This window comes from Acanthochromis polyacanthus, chromosome 19 (genome assembly GCF_021347895.1).
Source record: "Acanthochromis polyacanthus isolate Apoly-LR-REF ecotype Palm Island chromosome 19, KAUST_Apoly_ChrSc, whole genome shotgun sequence".
NCBI lineage: Eukaryota > Metazoa > Chordata > Actinopteri > Pomacentridae > Acanthochromis > Acanthochromis polyacanthus.
In genome coordinates this window covers 4,882,661-4,904,844 of record NC_067131.1, presented here as the reverse complement: position 1 = coordinate 4,904,844, position 22,184 = coordinate 4,882,661, and the positions used below count along the sequence as shown (strand labels likewise).

Here is a 22,184-nt window from a genome sequence, read left to right as displayed (position 1 = left end):
TTTGTGACTTATTACCATCCTCCTCTACGAAATGTTTGCTTTCACCACAGCAAACTCTAATGTACTTTTTTGTCAAATCCAGTGAATATTTCCTCAGTCTGCTGGTTGTCCAGATTTTTTGCACATAGTGGCTCCGACTCTTGCACACAACACCATTAGAGTGAGTACAAACATGCAGTTGAAGCAAATAGGAGCGTAGAGGTTTGATAAATCTAACTAGAAATCAACAATCCTTCTCCAAAATCACAGAGTCGACATTTAGGAAAATGTAGCATTTAATGAGGACACATTTTCACAGATTGATTCAGATACACTGACGAGTAAAAGTTCTCCAAGTTATCGTACAAAATCTATCAAACATACATCCTTTAGGAGTGACAAAAGAAAGAAAAAGCAGTTGATTCACTAAAATCCATTCAGGTCCTTATTTAGGCACATTATGCTATTAGAATTTACAGAGCTGAAATATATATACATTGTTTTGAGGACTTTAAAACCTCGATGAACAGAACTTTCTCTTTAGTTTCTGTTCTAGTGCTGTGAAAAGTAAATAACTGTGGATTTCCTCTGAGAACATTGATGAATTTGCCTCCTAAACCCAACAGATTTTCAATTTAATTTTACTTTTTGGGGGGAAAAAGTGTTGAAAACTGCTTGAAATTCAAAGTTTGACGCCCTACATCGGACTTCTTCACCGCCGTCGACACGTTAGCGACGTCTGAAGGCTCTGGAGATCCTCCAGGCGTTGGGCTCCTCGTATCGGTTGTACAGCGGCTCCAGGCGCTGCTGCTTCTTCTGCTTGCTGAGGCGCGTCGGGTCGGACACTTTGAAGAAGGCTGGAGAGAACTCCACCAGCCAGCGAGGGTCGATGGTGGTCACCTCACGCATGTACTCCTTAGTGGTCAGGACCAGCTCGTGGTAGACGACCCTGTCAGGAGGATAGATACATTTACTGTTCACTTTATTAGGCACACTGGACCCCCTTTTACCTTCAGAACTGCCTTCATTCTTCCTTTCATTCTCTCAACAAGGTGTTGGAAATGTTTCTGAGAGATTTTGCTCCATATTGACACGATAACATCAAGTCTGAATAGAGGAGGTCCTCGGTTTACGACCTATGGTGTTTCACCGTTACCTCAATCTAGGGCTGGGCGATATGGCCAAAAACATAAAATCTCGATTTTTTTAGTCATCTTGGACGATTACGATTTTAATGGATTTTTGTTGTTTCTTTGCGATCTGTTTGCTATGGTTAGTGCTAGCCATGCCACTCTCCCGTAGCTAGGGGCACTCTTCCCAATCTTTAGGATGCCTCTGCCAGAGGTGCTGAAAGAGGTTGGTTGTGCTGCTACTCTTCGTTTTCACAGTACTTTTGCAAACCTTGCACATGACTGTAGTTTGCTCAAAGCCGAACCATTTCCATATAATCGATGTAAGATGAGGCCCTTTTCTCACGACCAACTCTTCGTCAGCTGTTCTGTCCGCCATGATGGGGGTGTGAGTGTTTTGGCGGAAGGAGATGAGAGGCGGAAGCAAACGCCAGTGCACAAGTCGTGAAAGGCAGAAGAAGAATCTGTATTGTTATATATTTAAGCTCGCCTCGATTTTACGATTTGGCAAATTTTCAAATCATCAGGTTTTAAAAACGCGAATTAATCGAATTAATTCGATTTATCGCCCAGCCCTACATCAATCTTTGTTGTTTTTGGTCTTATTTTTGTATTTTTAATCTCTGTGTTTGTCTCATTTTCAATCTCTTTTTTGTTTTTTGCCTCATCATCATTTTCAATCACGTAAATCCTCTTTCTTCCTTTTCTGATGCTCGGTTTCATCAGGTTTGTCTGGACCACGTCTACGTGAATAAACGCATTGAGTGGCTGCCATGTGATTGGCTGATTAGATATGCATACAGGTGTACCTAATAAAGTGGCCAGTGAGCATATATAAATGATAGTTTAAACATGCAGAGCTGCTGGTGTGGTCGTACCACTCTGGCTGCCGGTTGAACAGGGCGCTGGACGGGTGGATGTAGACCACCTGCTGGTCTATCAGGGTTCTGTAACCTTCCTGTGGATCCTTCTTGGCTGCGTTCCTGAAGAAACCGCTGCAGATGGCTTTCTGGACTCTCACCGTGGCTTTACCGCAGGACACCACGTCCAGCTTGTGCCTGAAGAGAGAAGTTGGATGTTCAGTTCATCTGACGAGGTTCTGCCTTTTTCTATGCGACTCTGTGGGTTTAACTTACCGGTCCATGATTCCCAGCATCTGTTTGCGGATGTCCTGAGCTCTGCGAAGGGAGCGAGCCTGGATGAAGTTCTCGTAGCACCAGGGGTTGGAGAACTTGTTGTTCTTCCAAGAGTTGTAGACGGCCAGCAGGGTGAGGTGGTCGCCTTCAGGTTGGTGGAACTTGGCCTTCTTCTGGTCGGCCAACGCCTGCTTGTCCTTTAACGCAAAGACGAAAGGAAATTACTGAACAAGAAGAACCAAAACGCGGCATGATTGGACCCGTTTGACGTCTTTTCTGCTCTGGAATGTGATTCTGAATGTGGTTCAAATTTTATTTAAAACTTCATAACTTTAAAGCTCTGCTGAAGTCGGGCTGCACCAACAAAGACGAATTTAGTTCGAGATCAGCTCTGATCAGAATTTAGCAAAAGGAGGTTTGAAATGAGCAAATCCACATATTTCTAGTTAGTTTTTTTCTGGTCATACCTTGGGCCTGTAGAAGACGTTCTGCACAGACAGCATGGACACGATGGTGAGCATCTCCTCACTGCAGCCCAGATGCACCGACATGATCAACATCTTACACAACATCGGCTCCAGAGGAAACTCAGCCATCTATTGAAGAGAAGAGCACCGAAAATTAAACATTAAGGAAAAAAGACAAAAGTACAGTCTATCTAATTAGTAAATGCATGTAAGAGACTATTTGTAGATGTTGTAGGACAAGAAGAAGAGACTGAAAATAATGAAAAAGACACGAAACAAAAAGAGATTGAAAAAAATGAGACAAAAACTACAAAAAGACCGAAAATGAAAAAAATGAGACAAAAAGACTGAAAATGACAAAATGAGAAAAACAAAGACTGAAAAAAGAGACAAAAAACTTCAGAGATTGAAAATGAAAAAAATTAGACAAAAACTACAAAAAGAAATTGAAAACGATAAAAGATGAAAAAACTACGAAAAGAAACTGAAAACGACAAAAAAATTATAAAAACACAACAAAAACAGACTGAAAAATTCAGACAAAAGCACAAGAGAGATCGAAAATGACAAAAAAGAAAGAAAAAGGAATTTAAAAAGGCAAAAAATTAAACAAAAACAAAACAAAAGAGATTGAAAATGACGAAAAATTAGACACAAAAAAACAGACTGAAAATGACCAAAAAAATAGAAAAAACAACAGAAAGAGACGGAAATTGACACAAAAAAACAACAAAGAGATTGAAAATGTCAAAAATTGAGACAAAAAAAACAAGTATTTGTAGATGTTCCTCACCCTCCTCCCCAGCCGGGTGAGCAAACCCTCGTCGTCCAGAGCTCCCAGGGTGTAGAGCTGCTCCATGGCTGTGATCAGAGTCTCCATCGGAGGAGCGTCCATGAAGTCAAAGGACAGGAGGTCGTTGATTCCCATCGCCTGGACGAGGAAACACAAGAACGGAAACATCAGTGATTCAAATCTGAACTACAAGGCTGAGAAAGCTTCTTTCTGTTCTCCAAGTGTCCCGTCCCTTTTGAATCTAAGCTAATTTAGAAGCACCAGACGACATTTCATGCAGGATAAGATGATGAATGGTACCTTCAGAGACAGCACAGTGCTGGCCAAGTTGGTTCTCTGGATCTCAGGAACGTTTGTGGTCAGCATCTCGTCTCTGTAAGCTCTCTCAGTGTAAAGCCTGTAACACTTCCCCGGTCCGGTTCTGCCGGCGCGACCGGCTCTCTGCTTGGCCTGAGCCTGGAATTAAACAAATACAATCTTTAACTTCAACCACAATCCTCTCCGTTTTCTTTCACTGCAGTATGAAGCCCATAATAAGATACTGCACCTGTGAGATGGGGGTCACCACCAGCTGATCGATGCCGGTCTTGGAGTTGTACACTTTCTGCTTGACGAAGCCGGGATCCACCACATAATAGATCCCATCGATGGTCAGAGACGTCTCTGCAATGTTTGTAGCAATGACGACCTGGAAAAAAGAACAAAAAGTGGTTTTAGATTTGTTCTGGAGCAGTACTGCTTTAAGAAAAAGTGTCTTTTACCTGCTTTTGTTTCCACAAAGTGTTAAAAAGTCTTAGTTTAACGAGAAATACCAAAGCGTGACTTTAACATCAAATTACTTTTGCACAAGAAGATTGAATATTCTGTTGGATATTTCAGCAAAAAATATAATAATAAACGGAAAAGTCGTTTATACATATAAAGCAGAAAGATAACAGTCGTTTCCTGACATGTTATGCTTCAAATAGAAACTAAACATGGATACAGTGCAATATAAACATGGAGCAATCCTGCAATAAAATAATAAAAGAGCAACTTGCAGAATCTATTTTTCACCAGATGTATAGTTGATATTTCCTGTAAATTATTGCATTTTGGAGCAGAGCTTATAAAATGTTTTTTTTGTACAGTTTGTTGTTTGTATTTGTCTGTCAGTCCACGCTTCCTCTAACTCCAGGGTTGCCTTCACGCCCAGGTGAACAGACTTCAACGCTGCAGTTTATTCAGGAGGATTATGCTCCCAGAAATTCGATAGAGTTGCAAATTGGACGTCTAATCCGGGATGTGTGAGGCTGATCGCTGCCGGCGGTTTCAGCTCCACAGAGATGCAAACTGTGCAGCAAAAGTCTGCTTTAATGTAGGCAAACTTCTAAATTACTGAGCTGTCGATTTACATTAGACGATCTAGTGAGGATCCTCAGTTTCTGTTTCAGTAAATATCAACGCTCCAGTATTAAATGATAAATATTAGTTGTATTATATCAAATTTATGGTATTAAGACGTAACGCAGCGTTCACTAATGCTATAAAATGTCGCTCTTCTGGTTCTCCTCATACAATAAATTCATTTCTACCTGGCTCTATGTCACAGAGACATCCAGCTGGCTCATTTTTAAAAGCTGTGATCCATCATATGCATATGAATAGACATTCTCTACCTCCTCTTTGTCAAAACTACTGGGTCATTCCAAATCATTTCAACCAGTGGTCCCCACCTGACCCTCTCAGATTTTGCTAAGTTTTTACATACATTTAGTAAATTATATATGATGGGAAAATCCAAAATTTGAATGCTTTATTGTCATTAGTTTCAAAGTTATGGTCATTTGAAGCAGCTAGGGGGTACCCTAATATTGCAGCCAAAATTAAGACTTAAAATTTTCAACCATTTTCAGACTTCTATAACTTCTGAACAACAAAAGATAGAGATCTGAAATTTTCAGAATCATTTCACAGTGACCTATAGTCCTCAGAAATGTGAAAATATTTACTTTATATTTATGATTGCATGTTACAGAGAATGACAAAGTTGCGATTTTATCCATCACGAACTTCTAAACGGCTCCATTTGACCACCCATTACACAAAAACTAATCATCATATCCATTAGAGATTTTATGTGGTATAATTTGGCTATCTAAGGACTGGATCTGTATAAAATGAAAGTGCTATGGTATGTAATGCATGAAATATGAACAGCTAAAAATCTGAAATATCTGTCCGACCTTCTGAGAGGGTCAGGTGGGAAGTCTGACCCTACTGCTATGATCCAGATTTCTTATCGTTAAACTGGCTTCTCTCCTGTTTGCGTCTGTTTATTTTATGTCTTTCGAGGTGAGACGTAATGTTTTCAAAAAGCTACTTTCTGCTTTGTTTTCCTGCACTTTAACCCACTACTCCTCTTTAAGTCAAACGTGTTTTAAGGATCACCTTTCTGCTGCCTGGGGGTGCCGGGTCAAAGATCCTGGTCTGCATCTCGCTGGGCAGAGCGGAATAAACCGGCAGGATGATCAGCTCGGGGACGTCGGGTCCGAGCGACTTCATCCTCTCGTACAGGATCTCGCAGGCGGTGTCGATCTCCTCCTGCCCGGTTAAAAACACCAGGATGTCACCTGGATGGAGAGAAAACACACAAAATGTTTAACACGGACGCATATAAGAAAAAAAAACCCACTTCTGTACTGACATATGTCAACAGAGAGCAACATAAAAACACTCAAACGTGCTTCAGGGAACTTTCTGTACATTTAAAAACTCTAAATCAATCAATCAGTGCAGTCATTTGACTACCTACTTCCCCTCATCTTTATTTAAGATTAAAAAAAGTCACACCTGGAGGCTCGGTAAGATGAATCTGCATGACGGTGATGAGACTGGCATCCAGGTAGTCCGTCTCAGGTTCTTTGGTGTACAGAACCTCCACTGGATATGTTCTTCCTGGGATGGTGAAGATGGGCGCTTCGTAGAAATACTGAGAGAACTTGACGGCGTCCAACGTAGCCGACGTTACGATCAGCTTCATGTCGGTGCGCTTCTGGACGGTCTAAGAGAAACACAAATAAAATCTCTGTAAATACCACGATACTGGGACAGAAAATGAGTAGAAGAAGCCTCAGCTACGCCTCTCTTACCTTCTTGAGGAGACCGAACAGAACGTCGGTGTGGATCGTCCTCTCGTGGGCTTCGTCCAACATGATGATGGCGTACTGGCCCAGTTCAGAGTCAATCAAACACTCTCTCAGCAGCATACCGTCCGTCATGTACTTGATTACCGTCTCAGGACTGGTGCAGTCCTCAAAACGGATGGTGTAGCCCACCTGGAAAACACAAGACGAAGAGATTCAACAGAGCTGCACGGCCCGATGATCAACGTGGCGATTAGCTACAGCCATTGCTGTAGGAACGGTACTGGCTCGTTTGGCTGCGTTTCCGGTCATAGTGAAGGGCCAGAGAGAGGCGGCAGAGCTCAACAATGTGCTGCCTGAGATTACCAAACTAACCAACAAAATGAATGAGGCCAAACAGAGTGGAAACAAATATGAATTTGCTCGAGCCTATTCTGCTCCGAACACCAGCATAAGAAGACGATGTGTCTCAACGTGGTGATTTTACAGATTATTTCTAAATTAAATGTGCTACTTCAGGTCACGGGAATGTGTCTCAGCTAAAACTGAACCAGAAAGGCAAACAAGGAAAGTAGCTCCTCTAGCAGTGGCTAATGCTATGCTAACGGCTAGCAGCTAAGTTAGCAGGCAGCCACAGATTAACCTGAAAGAGCGTTTGGAAAACAACAATTATTTTAAGATATGGACCTGAATAGTGAAATATTAAGAAAATATCGAATAATGCAGAGATTCATCCATCAGGACCTTGACTTTGGAACGGCCTACCTGAGGAGATGAAGCTTTCAGAGTCAGAAACTTCTTTTAAATCACTTCAGAAAACCCACTTTTACAGACTGACTTTTATGTGAAGTTAAGTTTTAGCTCTATTTAAGTGTTTTATTCTGTATTATGTTCTGTCCATTTCAGATGTTCTCTCTTGTTTTATTTGACTTTTAGCTGCTCGGTTCTTTGGTGTGATGTCATCTCAATAATTCTTTACAGTAGGTTTTCTGATTACTAATTTCTAACTTTAACCCTCAATCTTGTCTTTAATATTTTTAAACTTCCTAATTCCTCTGTTTGATATAAATCTAGTTAATTATTCACTTAATTTATTGTCATTCCTACTTTTATTTTAATTGACTGCTCTGACTTGTCTCTTATATCTTGTTTGATTGTCAAAGCACTTTGTGAACGCTGTTCTTAAGGCTGCTATATAAATAAAATGATTATAATAACTAAAATAGATAGTTTAATCAGTTCAATCTCTATATTACACGTTCAGTTACAGTCACCCTTATTTACGAAGAAGTCTAGTTATGAATGAAAGCTTCTCTGCTGTCCGAACACTACATTAAATATAAATCGACCCCAGATATCAGTCATCAGCATTTCGGTCGATCAATAGCTGATAACATCCTGGATTTAAATACACGCCCTCAGTAAAAGATCTGAGTGTAATTCCGATGACTCACTTCCTGTCCCAGACAACATCCGTACTCCTCAGAGACTCTTTTGGCCACCGACATGGCGGCAACACGTCGGGGCTGCGTACAGCCGATCTTCCCCCTGGTGGTGTAGCCGGCCTCGGCCAGGTACTGAGTGATCTGCGTGGTTTTACCAGAACCCGTCTCTCCGATGACGATCAGGATCTGGTTGTCGTGAACAGCCTGCAGCACGGAGACAGAGAGGTTTTTATCTTAATGTGGACAGAAACGAAGCTAAAATCACTCTGCCACAGGGAGTGTTGTGATAAAACGCTTCATCAGCAGCAGAAGAGAGAATTTAAAAAACTAAAATGAAGACAGAAACTGCTCATTTGCATTTGGCAGATGTTTCTGTTTGATGCATCTTTAAAAAAAAAAACATAAATGAGTGTAAGCATCAACATCTGCTTGTTAAAGGATAATCACATTTACAAAAGAAGCTCATCAGAGTCAATTAGAAAAAGGGAGAACGAGTTGATGTCAAAACTCTGAGAACATAGTGGGACTTTTTTCAGCACAGAGGAAATAATATGCTGTAGGTTCTGGAGATGCTGGACAATAACACATTTTAGAATGAAGGCAGCAGGTGGAAACCTTTTAGATTTAAAGGGAGATGAACCTGAATGAGCTGCTCCTTCAGCTTGTAGATGGGCAGACTTTCCCTCTGCTCCAGGATGGAGAGCTGCGTCTTCTTTCCGTACGAGGCCTTGTTCCCTCCAAAAGCGTGCTTCTTCCACTCTGGGATGTCGTTAGGCATCATGCCAATGCCCCTCATGTTGGCGGCAATCTGCCTCCCGTCGGCTGGAACAGAGGAGTGGAAGAAATTAAAAAAAAAAAAAAAAGCTTCATCTAAACCCTCGTCACATAAACTGTGACGTCACGGCCAGCTCTGCGGGGCTACGGCAGCACAATGCCCACCCATGGAAACTGTCTCGACCACCTCAGGGCCAAGGAGGCACACTGAACCGTGGAAAGACTTTTCCATCCGGCCAGATGGGGGGTTGCAGGAAGCCAGATAACCATCACCAGGACTGAGAGAGCCTGAGGGTTGCTGTCTGCCAGCATGGAAGAAGTCTGACTCCAGCTGAGCTGTGGTTTTGATAAAGCTGCACGGCAAAATTAATCCTGATATTTAAAGCTCAGCAGCCAAAAGCAAGAAAAAACAACATAATCAACACGCCAATTTCCAGCCAGCAGATGTTTTTTTTTTTTTTTTATTGTTCACACGCTGACGTGACATCTTAATGAGCTCATCAGATAGATTTCTTACCGTCTGGCAGCGGGTCGACCCAGTGTTTGTTCAGGCCCATGGGGATGGAGTCCATCTCAGCCTCACGCGCCGCCTGCTTCAGCTCTCGCCTCTCCTTCGCCAAGGCGCTCTGCATCATGGCTGCCTGGGACAGCGAGCCGTCTGGATTCTGTGGAGAGGACGGAAACATGCAGCGCTCATTAAGACTGGAATTCAGATTAAACAGGTTGTGGTCTAATGAAAAAATCCGCACCTAAAGCAACTAGAGCAACGCTGTACATGAGGGGTGTAAAACTCATCTTAGTTCAGGACCACATTTGATCTTCAGTAGATCAGAGCACAGTAACTGATAGATAGCAATAACAATGATAAAATAGTACGAAAATGAGACACAAAATGACAAAAATGAGAAACAAGACGAAACAAAACAAGAGACGAAAAAATTTGCCACAAAAGTTACAAGGCAACAAAAATGGACACAAATGAGACAAAAAAAAGACAAATAAAAGGAAAAAACCTACAAAAAAATGACAAAAAACCACAAGCAAGACAAAAAGAAAAAAACAAGAACATGAGACAAACGACAAAAAACAAAAACAAGACACAAAATGACAAAAATTAGACAAAAGATACGAAACAAAACAAAAAAATGGTCAAAAAAGTTAGAAAGTGACAAAAACATTGACACAAACGAAAAAAAATGACAAAAATGGAAAAAACAACAAAAATATGGACAAAAAAAACACAATTGAAACTAAAAGGAAACACAAAACGGTAAAAACAACACAAATTACAAAAATGAGAGCCAAAACAACAAAATCAAAACAATAAGAAACAAAAAGTTACAAAGCAATAAAAAAATGGACAAACAAAACAAGAGGGACAAAAAAACAAAACAAAAAAAACAACACGCAAAACAGATGAAGCGAAACACAAAATGACGAAAACGAGACAAAAAACAAGCGAGACAAAAAGGAAACGGTAAAACGACAAAAACGAGACAAAATAAGAAAAACTCGACACAAAGCAACAAAAATGAGACACAAAATGACAAAACAACAATCTAGTAATTTTACTTTATGATCAAAACAACTTGTCATGATGTAGAAATTATTTTTTATATTTATAGTTCTACAATCTGCAGTTAATGTCTTCTCTGGAATTTTTACACTTTGAGGGCCGGATTGGACCCTCTGGAGGGACGGTTTGGCCCGCGGACCACATGTTGGACACCCTGCTGCAGAAGGTGGTTTTCTGCATTCATGTGGGAATACCTCTTTAAATGTAACACAATTCCCAGCTTTCTCAACCTAACTACATGATAAATATGTATTTCTCCAGCTAGTTCTCCAGTTACTGAAGCAACAAACTGAATTCCTCGTTACCTTGACGATCTTGACGGGGCTCATGTCCATGCTCTGTTTGGTGTGTCCTCTGAGGAACGGCGGTTCTTCTTCCACCAGCTCGATCTCCAAGTCTTCATCTGTGTGAAACAAACAACTCATCAGCCGAGTAGTGGTCCATCAGATTTAAGTTTTAGATATTTAAGGACAGGAGGAGATGGTTTGAGCTGCACAGAGAAACGCACAACTGCAGGACGTCTTAGTAAAGTGCAATAGAAGCATTAAGCACTGTGACTGAAAACAGAAAATTTTTTTTAACCAACCAAACAACTTTTCTGGAGCCTCTTATGTCGTTCTTTACTTCTCAAATAGTTCCACACTTTGGATTTTCTGCCTGACATCTAAAAATAATTTTAGAAGAAATAGTAAATGTTACATTTGACTTGTAAGACTTACTATTTGCTTGACCGACATCAACTACTTGTTTATTATTTTCTCCTTCTTTATAAAATTTCCAGACTTTAGTGTCTTACTATTATGCATCAAAACACCAAGTTAAGTTTCTCGTATGTGAATTTTGCATTAATTTTATTACAGATGGCCACAGTAACCGTCTATTTATACATCTGCCTGGGACTGAATATTTTCACTTTTTGTTGGATTTGAGTTTTTTCCTGCTTCCAAACAACAATCAATCCCCTCACATTTGCTCGACTAGCAAAGAAAGTCTAATTAAACCACTACATAAGTCGTGCAACTTTGTTTTCGTATGTTAATTACTTACTAAAGTTTCTCGTTTTTAACAAGTTATCAATCAAACACTGCCACTAATCATCTGTTTAAACTATTTTAGCTTCAAACTCAGACTATAAGTGCTTAACATTAGTTTTTACAGAAATATAAACAAGTGTTTAGAAGTCTGATGGGAGGATAAAACAATTTCCTACCTTCCTCATCATCGACTTTAGGAAGGATTCCCGTCTCATCATCAAAATCGGGGAATTCCTCTTTGGAGAGCACATTGGCAGCGATCATCTGAGAGAAAACAAAAGGCATGAGTGTGTCAGAATAAACCTTCAGAGGGGTTCAAATAGAGCTGCTGCCGGTTGTAAATGTCTTCCCACCTGTTTGATCTCCCACTTCTCTGGGTCTGAGATCTTGGTGAGCCTCTTGCGCTCCAGAGTGTCGTCCTGCTCCAGCTCGGGGGCTTGACCCAGGTTCAGGTTGCTCGGCCGGTCGGGATTCCTCATGGAGATTTCCTCTCCACCGTCCGGACCCACGTTCCTCCTCCTGTTGGGGTTCAGGTCCTCTCCCGTCTCCTGGTCCACGTCCTGGCAAACAAAAGAGAAATAAATCAGGCCATAAATATTCCGACACTTTAGGATACACCACAAAAATACAACTATTTATGAACTAATGCGGCCAACAAAATCCCAATTTCTCGTCTCAGAAGCTTCCGGCATCCTGAGATGCTTCACCCACAAAGTCAACCTTCAATTAATTGACAACAGTTGTGTGTTTCCTTACCTTCATACTGAGGCTGGTCTTGGAGCCGGTGAATGACAGAACCTTGACTTTGACTCTTTGTCCTTTGCTGACAACATCGGCCACGTTGGCCACTCGGCCCTCCCTACGCAGCTCAGAAATGTGGACCAAACCCTCCCAACGTTTCCTGAAAATGAAGAAGCACAACCATGGTTGAGTTTCTGAATGAAATAACAGCCGGAGCAAAAGAAGTGACACCTCTTCATGACCAACAGTTGCACATAGAAGTTTAGACTACAGGGGGTCCTCTAACCTGGCAATAGCCACATTAATAATTGTGTAGTACTTGATAGTACTCCACAATATCAATCTGGGACCGCTCCATGTAAATCCGTTCGGAGGAAAGAGGCACGGATTGGACAATGCAACAGTATGTCCCGCCTCTGACAGGTTTGTTTTTAGCCAATCGCGGGATCTTCACAACGAGCGGAGCCAATTGGTAGATTAAACTCATACCAAAACCCGTAGGTAAAAAAGCACAAACATCTTTACCATCCAGAAATGCGCAAAGCGCCTCTCGTTGTTCTTCCTTCAAAGAAGCGACAGGAGATTCAGCTAAAACTGACTTAATAGCAGCATCTACACGATCGTTGTCCTCCGTTGCCGTGTTTGTTTTGATCTACTGGCGCTTGGTGTCGTCGTCACACCCGGATATGCCGCCACACACACGAATACTGCTGCGTGATTGGCCCGAACCAACTTGGTTCAGTACGAAAAGTGAAGGCGGGAGCGGAGCAAGATGGTTTCATGAGAGATTTGTGAACTCACAAATATCGCGAGAAATCAACTTGCTGGCAAGGTTAGGGATCCTCGACTTACATCAGAGTTCCGTTCCTACTGATCTACGCAAGTCGATTTTCACCACAAGTTGGTAAAAATGGAAACAAAGCTGTTACTTTTTTTTTGGTTTCTGATTCTTTCGTTCAGACCGTGAATAGATAGATGTTAAATACCTTGCTGGATAGTCAAATATCAACAAGAAGACATGATGAACGTTTTTGAGCTAAAGCCGTTATGATATCGATCAGTTCTTCGGAAAAGTCATGAATACCAACGACTTTCATCCATGTACGAATCATTTTACAAGAAGATAACAGAATATTGTAACGGATTGATATAGGTTTCAATGTTTATTGTTCAGTTCCAGATTTACCTAATGTCAGTGAACGTCCCATGTTTAGTGAGCTCACCTCTGATTGGCTGAGAGTCAGCAGTAGAGAGAGCTGGGAAAGGCGGCTAATTCCGGAGCTAAGTTATCGGAAACATTAGTGACTTAATACTGACCTTAGTCCCTCCAGCTGAACAAAGCATCCGAACTGCATGATGCTGGTGACTTTTCCGTTGTAGATGTCACCGACTGACGGCTCCTCTGGGGGAGGCCGATCCACATGTTTGTCCTTCCAGCGGTCAGAGTCTCTGTCTTGCTCTTTCCTGGGACTCGGCGAGCGATCGGACCAGCGGGAGGTCTTGTCTCGTCTTTTGCCGCGATCTCTATCTCGGTCTCGCTCTCTGTGCCGGTCTCGGTCTCTGGAGCGAGATCTGGATCTGGACCGAGAGCGATGTCGCCTCTTTCTGTCCTTCTCACGATCTCTGTCTCGGTGTCGGTCTCTGTCTCTGCTTCGGCTGCGACTTCGGCTGTGTCGCCTGCTTTTTTCTGTCCTGTGAGAATAAGTCGTGAAAGAGCACAAAAGCAAACATCACAACTCACTGTCGCTATGATTTAAACTCATTTCACCCTCACAGATCTTTCCTAGACATAATATTTTTGCTTCATATGTACATTTTCTTATTCCAGAAGACAAAATGTGAACAGTGTCTGTCGTCTTACTTGCTCTTGCTGCCTTTGGAGTCCGTCCCGCTGACGCTGGGCATAAACATTTCCAGCTCCTTCATGGCATCGGCTGCGACTTTCACGTCATCTTCATCCAGAAGCCTCTGTTAAAATGAGTAAAACAAAAAGACAGCATCATAATCAACGTCTCTGGTGACATTTGTTATTTATTTGACCTTTATTTTATCAGGTAAAAATATCTGAGAAAAGTTGTTTGAAAACATGACCTAGCCAAGAGGAGCCTGCAAGAACAAGTACACATGTGAACAACAGACACAAATAGACATATAGAACAAAAGTAAACAAGGCAGAAGCATGGGAGCATATGCATGGGAGCATATGCATGTGAGCGAAAAAGATGTGTAGAAAGTTTGTGTATATATATGTATATATGTACATAAAGTCCAACGTGATCAGCAGGAGCAACGGTCAACTACACTCTGTTGGAGTTGAAGCTTAAAGGCGGTGAGTGGAGTCAAAGTTGAAAGTTTTAGGGTGTTTAACCCTTTAAGCTTCAGTGTACCGCCGGCGGTACACCTACTAATTTGCATAGGAATTTCAAGAATGTCCGACGGCTGCAAACACGATTATACAAACACTATACGCTGATGGAAAGCTTAGATTCTCATGAATCTGCCGGTATAAACCACTTTCAGATGCGATTACCACAGCGGGTGAGAAAAACACATTTGTCCGACAAAAACAAATATTCATCCATCCGTTCTCTGTACACGGCTTCAACGCACACAGCGCGACTCACATTTCCGGGTTCATTATTATACACAAAAAAAAGATTCCACAAAAAACGACCATAATCCAACCTTTTACATCCAGACGACACAAGCCAGGAAACTATTTTGTCCAAAACATGTCCGGAAGTCGGTATAAAATCCCCGAATTGGTCCTTTTCAAGGAAAAGCACCTCACGATGCCCGTCCAATATTCCCTGTATTTTTCGTAATTTTTTTTTATTTAAAAACAGAATATTAGCGATTTTTTGTACTGAAAACGGCTGGAATTGACTGAAGCTTAAAGGGTTAATAAGGTGTGAAACAACATTATAGCTTAGCTTTACCATAATATAAGAATTAAATAAGAAGAAGGAGGAGGAGAAGACAACATTACAACAGAAAGCTACTCAGGCCTAACAGAAAGAAGCAAAAAAGTAAATAAATGCAGTTAAACACATTAAAAGATTCAAAAATACTGGATTTCAATACAGATGAATGAATACTAATAAAACACTAAAAGCACCAAAAATGCCATTAACAGAAAGAAGAAGTACAGATACGATTTGAAAGAGCAAAATAAAATTCATAAATATAATGAAAGCAAAGTGAGAGTAAAGAAAAAACAAGGAAAGGCTGAAAAATGGAGTTTAAGAAAATAAAAGTACTCTCTACTTGAGGATCTAAGGCTGCACATCTGGAATCTACAGCTTGGACCCTGACGAGCTTTAGATAAGATCAATAGAATCTTAACATCAATTTTAAATAGCACACAGAGTCAGTGGAGGGAATTTAATTGATAATCAGGCAGCAGAACAGATATGAGACTGAGTTTTACAAGAATGCTGCGAGTTGTATGCATAATATATATAATTCACCTGTAACGACAACTCATCAGAGAGTTAAAGGTGTAGAAGTGAAAATGAGTCACATAGCAGCCCTGAGGCACATTTGGAAAAACGGTGCACTTAAAATGCATTAATTATCATATATTAGAGAAGAGTGTTTTAATGGCTGGGATCATCACAAAGAATTACACAACCTCTCTTGGCAGTGGCCCAAAATCATTGTACACATTTATGCTGCAAAGAGATCTCAGTGTCGGTTTTCAGATTTAATTCTGTTCTTTCAATATTATCAGAAGAAGCCCAACACCAACTATCAGTGCATGTGTAAAGATCCTGTCTTCTCATGATGGTAACAGCAGCGTTAAAGGTCAAACAGAAACCACTGATGAATAATGTGCTAAAGCCACGTACCTTTGGAGCTGGATCATTTGGTCGACACAGAGCAGGAAACATCTCCTTCAGCTTGTCTTTCTCTGACTTCGGCTTCAGCTCAGAGGCTAAAAAAGGAACATATTCATTGTATTACATGTTAATTAATCCAAAACGAGGAATCTACTCTTATTTTTGGAGCGTAGAAGCTCTTTTTTGGGAGCAGCAGCATGCATTTAATACAGCTGTTGTCCAAAACCCTGAAAAACACAAGAGGCACTGAGCTCCAATAGACTGACAAGATTGTGGTTACAAAACAAATTTAAATATTACAATTAAGACCCTACAAGATTATTTATAATACACATTTATCTGAACAAACTTCACCATCTAAACCTCAAAACTCACCAGAGGGTTTAAAAGGCAAGTTAGTGTTGGGAAAAATATAAATTACACTATTTATCAGAACCAGTGAAAACGGAAAAGAAAAACACTGATTTTAAAGTTTCCTTTTAAAACGCATCTGTGCTGTGCCATTTTGCCATTTTTTTTAACAAAATCTAAGCTTAAAAGTATTATATTTCATTAAAGACATGACATGTCTTATTTTAAAAGTTGCTAAAGACAAACCGTTTGCTTTAGATCCTGCTAAATCAAAAATATTTCTGGGCTCCTTGGCACAACTACAAAGCCATTTGAGACTCAGATGAGACCAAAATTTCACTGATTTTCAGGTTTGACTGCAGACTATGCACACAGAGCAGAGAGGAGACAGTCTGGACAAAAATTTAAAATTTAAGTGCCTATATTATGCAGAGCCATCATTGTTTACTGAAGCAGTGCTAACACCTGTGAGGAAAAATATGTTCTCTATGTTTTTTAGACACGCATGAAAATCAGCTTTGTTTCTTTTCTATGAATTAGAACTGTTATAAAGCACAAAACACATTTTTCTGTACGACTGGCCGTTGATTTGTTGTTACAATAGAAGTGCAGGACTTTAAATTGGAGAGAAAAATGAGCCTAGAGTGAGTAAAAATGTGACAGGAGAATTGTAGAGGGTTAAACAATAAGTGTAAAAACCTACATTATGTACTACATCATTACAGAAGTCCATGGACAGGGTAAACAGGAAGCTAACTTGTTGTTCCCAGAATTTCAAAAAGCAGAGTGGGAGGCAGAGCCTTCAGTTATCAGCTCCACTCCTGTGGAACCAGCTCCCAGTTTGGGTTCTTGACACGGACACCCTCTCTAATTTTAAGACCAGGCTTAAAACCTTCCTTTTTGACAAATCTTAAAGTTTGGGCTGACTTGGGTGACCCTGAGGGAGTCAGCTGTAGTCTTCATTTGCACAACTGACTTCTTCTTGGACGTCTCTTAGTTATGCCCCTAGTTCAGCTGCTATAGACCGAGCCTGCTGGGGGACCTGTCTTGATGTACTGAGCCCATTTCTAGTTACCAATGTACTTACTATATATACCGTTATTGCATTGCATTCACTCCCCATGGGTGCCCCCATATCAGCCGGGTTCTGATCAAGATTTTTTTCCCGTTAAAAGGGTTTTTTTTTTTCTGGTCACTGTTGCCTTAGGGCTGCTCTGGGGATTCGGGCATGTGGGTTCTGCAAAGCGAATTGAGGTGCTGAATAATAAATAAAGTCGGATTGTATTAGTCGCACCAACTTACCTTTACTTGTAGATGCCTTGGATGGAGGTCGCATAGTCTGGATGAGCCTGAGCAGGTTACTGATGAGAGAATCCTACAATAAATACAGCAAAAAGTTAGTTACTGATGAGAGAATCCTACAATAAACACAACATAAAATTCGTTACTGATGAGAGAATCCTACAATAAACACAAAGTTAGTTGCCAGGTTTAACTAACTAGGGATTAGCATAGCAACTTACTAAAAGGGATAACTTACTGTGAATTCGGCTCCATTTTGAACCAAGAGAGCTTTGAATCCATCGAAGCTCGTTTGTTTTTCTGCGAGGCTGATGACAAATTCAGCTGTGGAGCAAAAACACAAGAAATTAACATCGAACTGGACGTTAGCTTACACTTGTAAAAGTCGACGAAAGATCACCACGCGGCTTTAAAAAATGACACAAAACACTAACTTAAACAACAGTGAGATTCTATGTAATGTTTTTGAATCTGTTTAACGTTATTTTTTAACGTTTGGAGTCCAAAAGCACTTCGAGTAGGTGGCCAACAACAGCTAGTTGGTTAGCTTCAGCTAGCTAACTGGGGTTTGTTTACAATTCCGCGGCAGAAAATACCCACCTAAATCTTTGTCACTTATTCCCAGATGGTTGTCGAGCTCCGTACACACTTTAGACACCAAAGACAAATATTCTAGCTGCGAAAGCTCGTCCACTCCGCCGTCTGCCATCCTCCACGAGTCGTGTTTTTGTTCACGGAACGTAGACGACGGCGGACATATTGGATGTGGGCAACTTCCGTTTCCGCTTGCTTACGTAATGACACGTTTGTCTGTTCTGTTGTTTTCCCTTCCCACCGCACGATGGCGATAATACTCCTGACGATAGATAGATAGATAGATAGATAGATAGATAGATAGATAGATAGATAGATAGATAGATAGATAGATAGATAGATAGATAGATAGATAGATAGATAGATAGATAGATAGATAGATAGATAGATAGATAGATAGATAGATAGATAGATACTTTAATAATAAAATTCAAATTCAAGTGATCAGCAGCTTACATACATCACCAGAAATAACAAAAAGACCAGACAGGCCAGTTAGTAACATTAGCATTAAAGGTTAATATATGGTCTGAAAAACATGCTGCACAATACTATAAAAAAATCAAACTTCTAATTTTAAAGTCTATAGAAATATTAACTCAGATAAGATAAGATAAGATAAGATAGACTTTATTAATCTCACAAAGGAGACAGTAGCCTGGAGGTGAACACACTCCTCTCCCTGGTGCCAGTCCTGTGCAGAGTGTTGGGTGTTGTCCAGGATGGAGAGAGTCTTCTAGAATTAAAACCACAGTAAATTACTCCACCTGGGTTACTGGGACATACCAATCTTTCTTCTCGGGTTTTGGTCGCAGACTGTGAAAACAGTTCATGTTGTAAAAGTGATCTATCAAATCAAAAGTTCTGGAAGGTTTTCAGCCCATATGTTTCTCTACTTATTCGACCACCTGGTCCTTGTTTGAGGAACTCTGTTAACCCTAAAAGGCCCACAGTTGCAAAAAACATCTATATCTGTCAATGTTTGTTTGTATTTTAATGCCACATAGTCAAACAAATGTGATACATGCCACTTTAATATCAAATAAATAGACGTTATATAACCTTACTGTATTTAAATTAGTTCTAGTCTGAACTAAAGGTGGTTGCTCTGATGTAAAAACAAAAACTAACAGTTTACTGTATTTAAAACACAGGAACCCAATGCAACAAAACTCACTTTACCATAAATTACTAGAAACTTTAATTTTTTTCAGTACTTTCACCTTTATTTAGGATGCCACATTTCTGGAGATGTTCTGCTCTTTGCTGGAGGGTTTGTGTTCTACCTTTTTCCTTAAAATAACACAAAGATGGTCTATTGGTTTTAAGCCAGATACCATACCACGTTTTCACCTTTTTGACTCTTGTGTGGTTTTGGCAAAGTGCTGTGAATGGTTATTGTGCCAGAATATTCTTCTTCTGCCAATCCTCTGCAGACTGGGAATCATCTTGTCAGTTATTATTCTGGTATATCCTCAGGCATTCATGGACAATCTACAAATTTCATCTCCCCTTTTGCACTCATACAGCCCCATGTCACCACACTCCCACCTCTGTGTTTCACTGTCAGGACTATGCATTCACTGTTGTAGTTCTGGCCAGGTTCATACTGAACACACTAGACTCCATCTGAGTTAAACAAATTTATCTCATCTGAACAAAGAATGTTCGAACAACATTCATCAGGTTTCTTTTTATGTCTTTTAACAAAATTTCATTTGGCAGTTTTGTGCTGAAGAAGTTTTTTTTCTTGGACATCATCGATAGAATCCCAGTTTCTACGGACTGGAAGTCATCTTGTCAGCCTGTATTCTGGTTTATCCACTGGCATTCATGGAGAATCTCTAAATACCATCTCCCCAATAAGTTTTGCACTAATGCAACTCGATATCATCACTTTCGTTCTTCACTGTGAGGACTATGCAATCACTGTGGTAAGTCCTGGCCAGGTTCATACCAGACTATTATTAGTTTGATGTTTATTTTGGTCTCATCTGATCCCAGATTGCGTTCCCAATATTCATCGGGCTTCATTTTCTGCCTTTGAACAAAGCTTTTTTCCTGCAGTTTTGTACTGAACAGCAAGGAATGTTTTTTCCTTTACGTTGTCTATAGAGGTTGACATTATGCAAAGTCCTTCTGAGCTGTCACAGACACTCTGATTTCCACTCATGACCTTTGTACCAAGTCCACACATTTGCTTCAGACTTGTTTTTCAGAGCTATATTGTGCAAGTATTGAACTGTCTGTGGCAGCGTTTTACTAGAATTACTACTGCAGCTCTGATTAGTGGTACTGCGGCTCGTTCTTGACCTCCTGATTACTGCTGTAGCTGTGTTTCTGATTTTTAGTTGATCTTTCTTTCCATCTTTGTGAAGCCTCACAATCACATTTTCAGGTTCTCTGGCGAGTCTTTTCCATTTGGAGCCATGATGTAGACATCGTCGCAAGCTGAGACAGTTCTGGTGTTCAAAAATCAGCCAAAATCACGGGTGGACTCAGTTTAGTGTCATTAATCACAGGTGTATTCACTTTTTTGCCTTGAGTTTCTACTTCTATTGTACTTTTAATAAAGTCTCTCTGAAGTTTTCATTTTTGATTGTTCATAAGAAGAAAAACAGTTATGACAGATGATAAAATTCTGAATTATTTCACATTTATGTGTTTTTTTACTTCTGTAGTATACTGTTGGTTCGACTATCAGGTCATGAACTCCCACGAACTCCTTCGAACTCATCGCTTTGTTTTATTAAACTGGATACGTCAGGTTCAATGAGGTAAGATGCTTGAAACACTATTTTTCGTGGCTTGTGTTAACTTGTTTATAGTTAATGTTTTATGTTCTGTCTACAGTACAGACGTAACTTCGGCCCTTGGGATGCGCTGCAGGAACTGAATTATGTCTTGTGTAGCCTTGTTGCCTAAACAAATGTCACAACGCAATGAAGAATTTATTAGTGGGCGGGTTTAGGGTATCTTAGATAAGCGCTGCTCATTCCACTCTGCTCGCCAAATGAACCACACTGCATCATATATGTGGGCAGGTGAACCTTCAGTTTTATGGTTTGGACCGCTATAAATCAAGACAAGCTCTAATCCTACAGCACACCGTGATGTTTCAGACAACCGGAACGCTTTTAAATATGTATTCATAATTTGCTGAGGTGTGCCAATATGATCTCATGCACAACCGGCCGGCAGCCCTGACCTGAATCACGTCCAACACATTTGCATAAATTGTGTTCATGTGAGGGAAATTTTCTGCAGCCAGGTTCTTCCCAGAAGACTAGAGGCTGTTATAACAAAATTAATTTCCACGGATTAAGGAGGGAGATGTTCAGCAATCACACATGTAATGTTTAGGCATGGGTGTGGATTTAATTTACACACCGAGCAGGAATCCTCCCTATGAAAATATGAGTGTTAATACTTACATTTCTGTATTCTGGGGACTTTTTCTGCACACGTTTATGAGAAAAACTATTTGCACGTTTTTCATCATGCTACTTATCGGTTTTTTGAAACTACATCAAAAAATTTACTGTTAGGATTCAGATTTTACATGTTTTATTAAATTACAGATAACTAGTGAAATGACAGAAAAAAATAGGCATTCATTTACAATTTTTCATATTTTAGTTTTCTAACAGTGTTTGTGAAATTACAGTTTTTACTGTATTTAAGTCTGATATAAATCCTTATTTTGCATGTTTTTTCCAGTAGTAGAAGAAAAAAAAAAGTATATGAAGGACTGGAGAATATATTTAAAAAATCCAAAATTATTTTACAGATTTTCTTTATCTTGAATTAAAGCTATTTAATAAAATAACAGAAAAAAGTAGCATTTTACAAGTTTACTATTAAAAAAAATACTACAAAAAACAGGCCAAAGTGG

General features: G+C 40.2%; 1 protein-coding gene across 1 annotated transcript; it reads right to left on the bottom strand.

Moving 5' to 3' along the window:
- Window positions 1-257: 257 nt before the first annotated feature.
- On the bottom strand, window positions 258-18,468 carry dhx8 (DEAH (Asp-Glu-Ala-His) box polypeptide 8). Its single transcript, XM_022219962.2, is given in 24 exon segments — window positions 258-928; window positions 1,988-2,167; window positions 2,246-2,442; window positions 2,713-2,841; window positions 3,506-3,643; window positions 3,806-3,961; window positions 4,053-4,193; window positions 5,936-6,117; window positions 6,338-6,548; window positions 6,637-6,822; window positions 8,085-8,279; window positions 8,716-8,897; window positions 9,367-9,514; window positions 10,731-10,828; window positions 11,636-11,723; window positions 11,813-12,019; window positions 12,216-12,360; window positions 13,518-13,892; window positions 14,062-14,168; window positions 16,052-16,137; window positions 17,696-17,768; window positions 17,934-18,019; window positions 18,296-18,428; window positions 18,430-18,468. Coding segments are annotated over 24 exon segments (3,687 nt in total). The 5' UTR covers window positions 18,454-18,468; the 3' UTR covers window positions 258-708.
- Window positions 18,469-22,184: the final 3,716 nt, after the last annotated feature.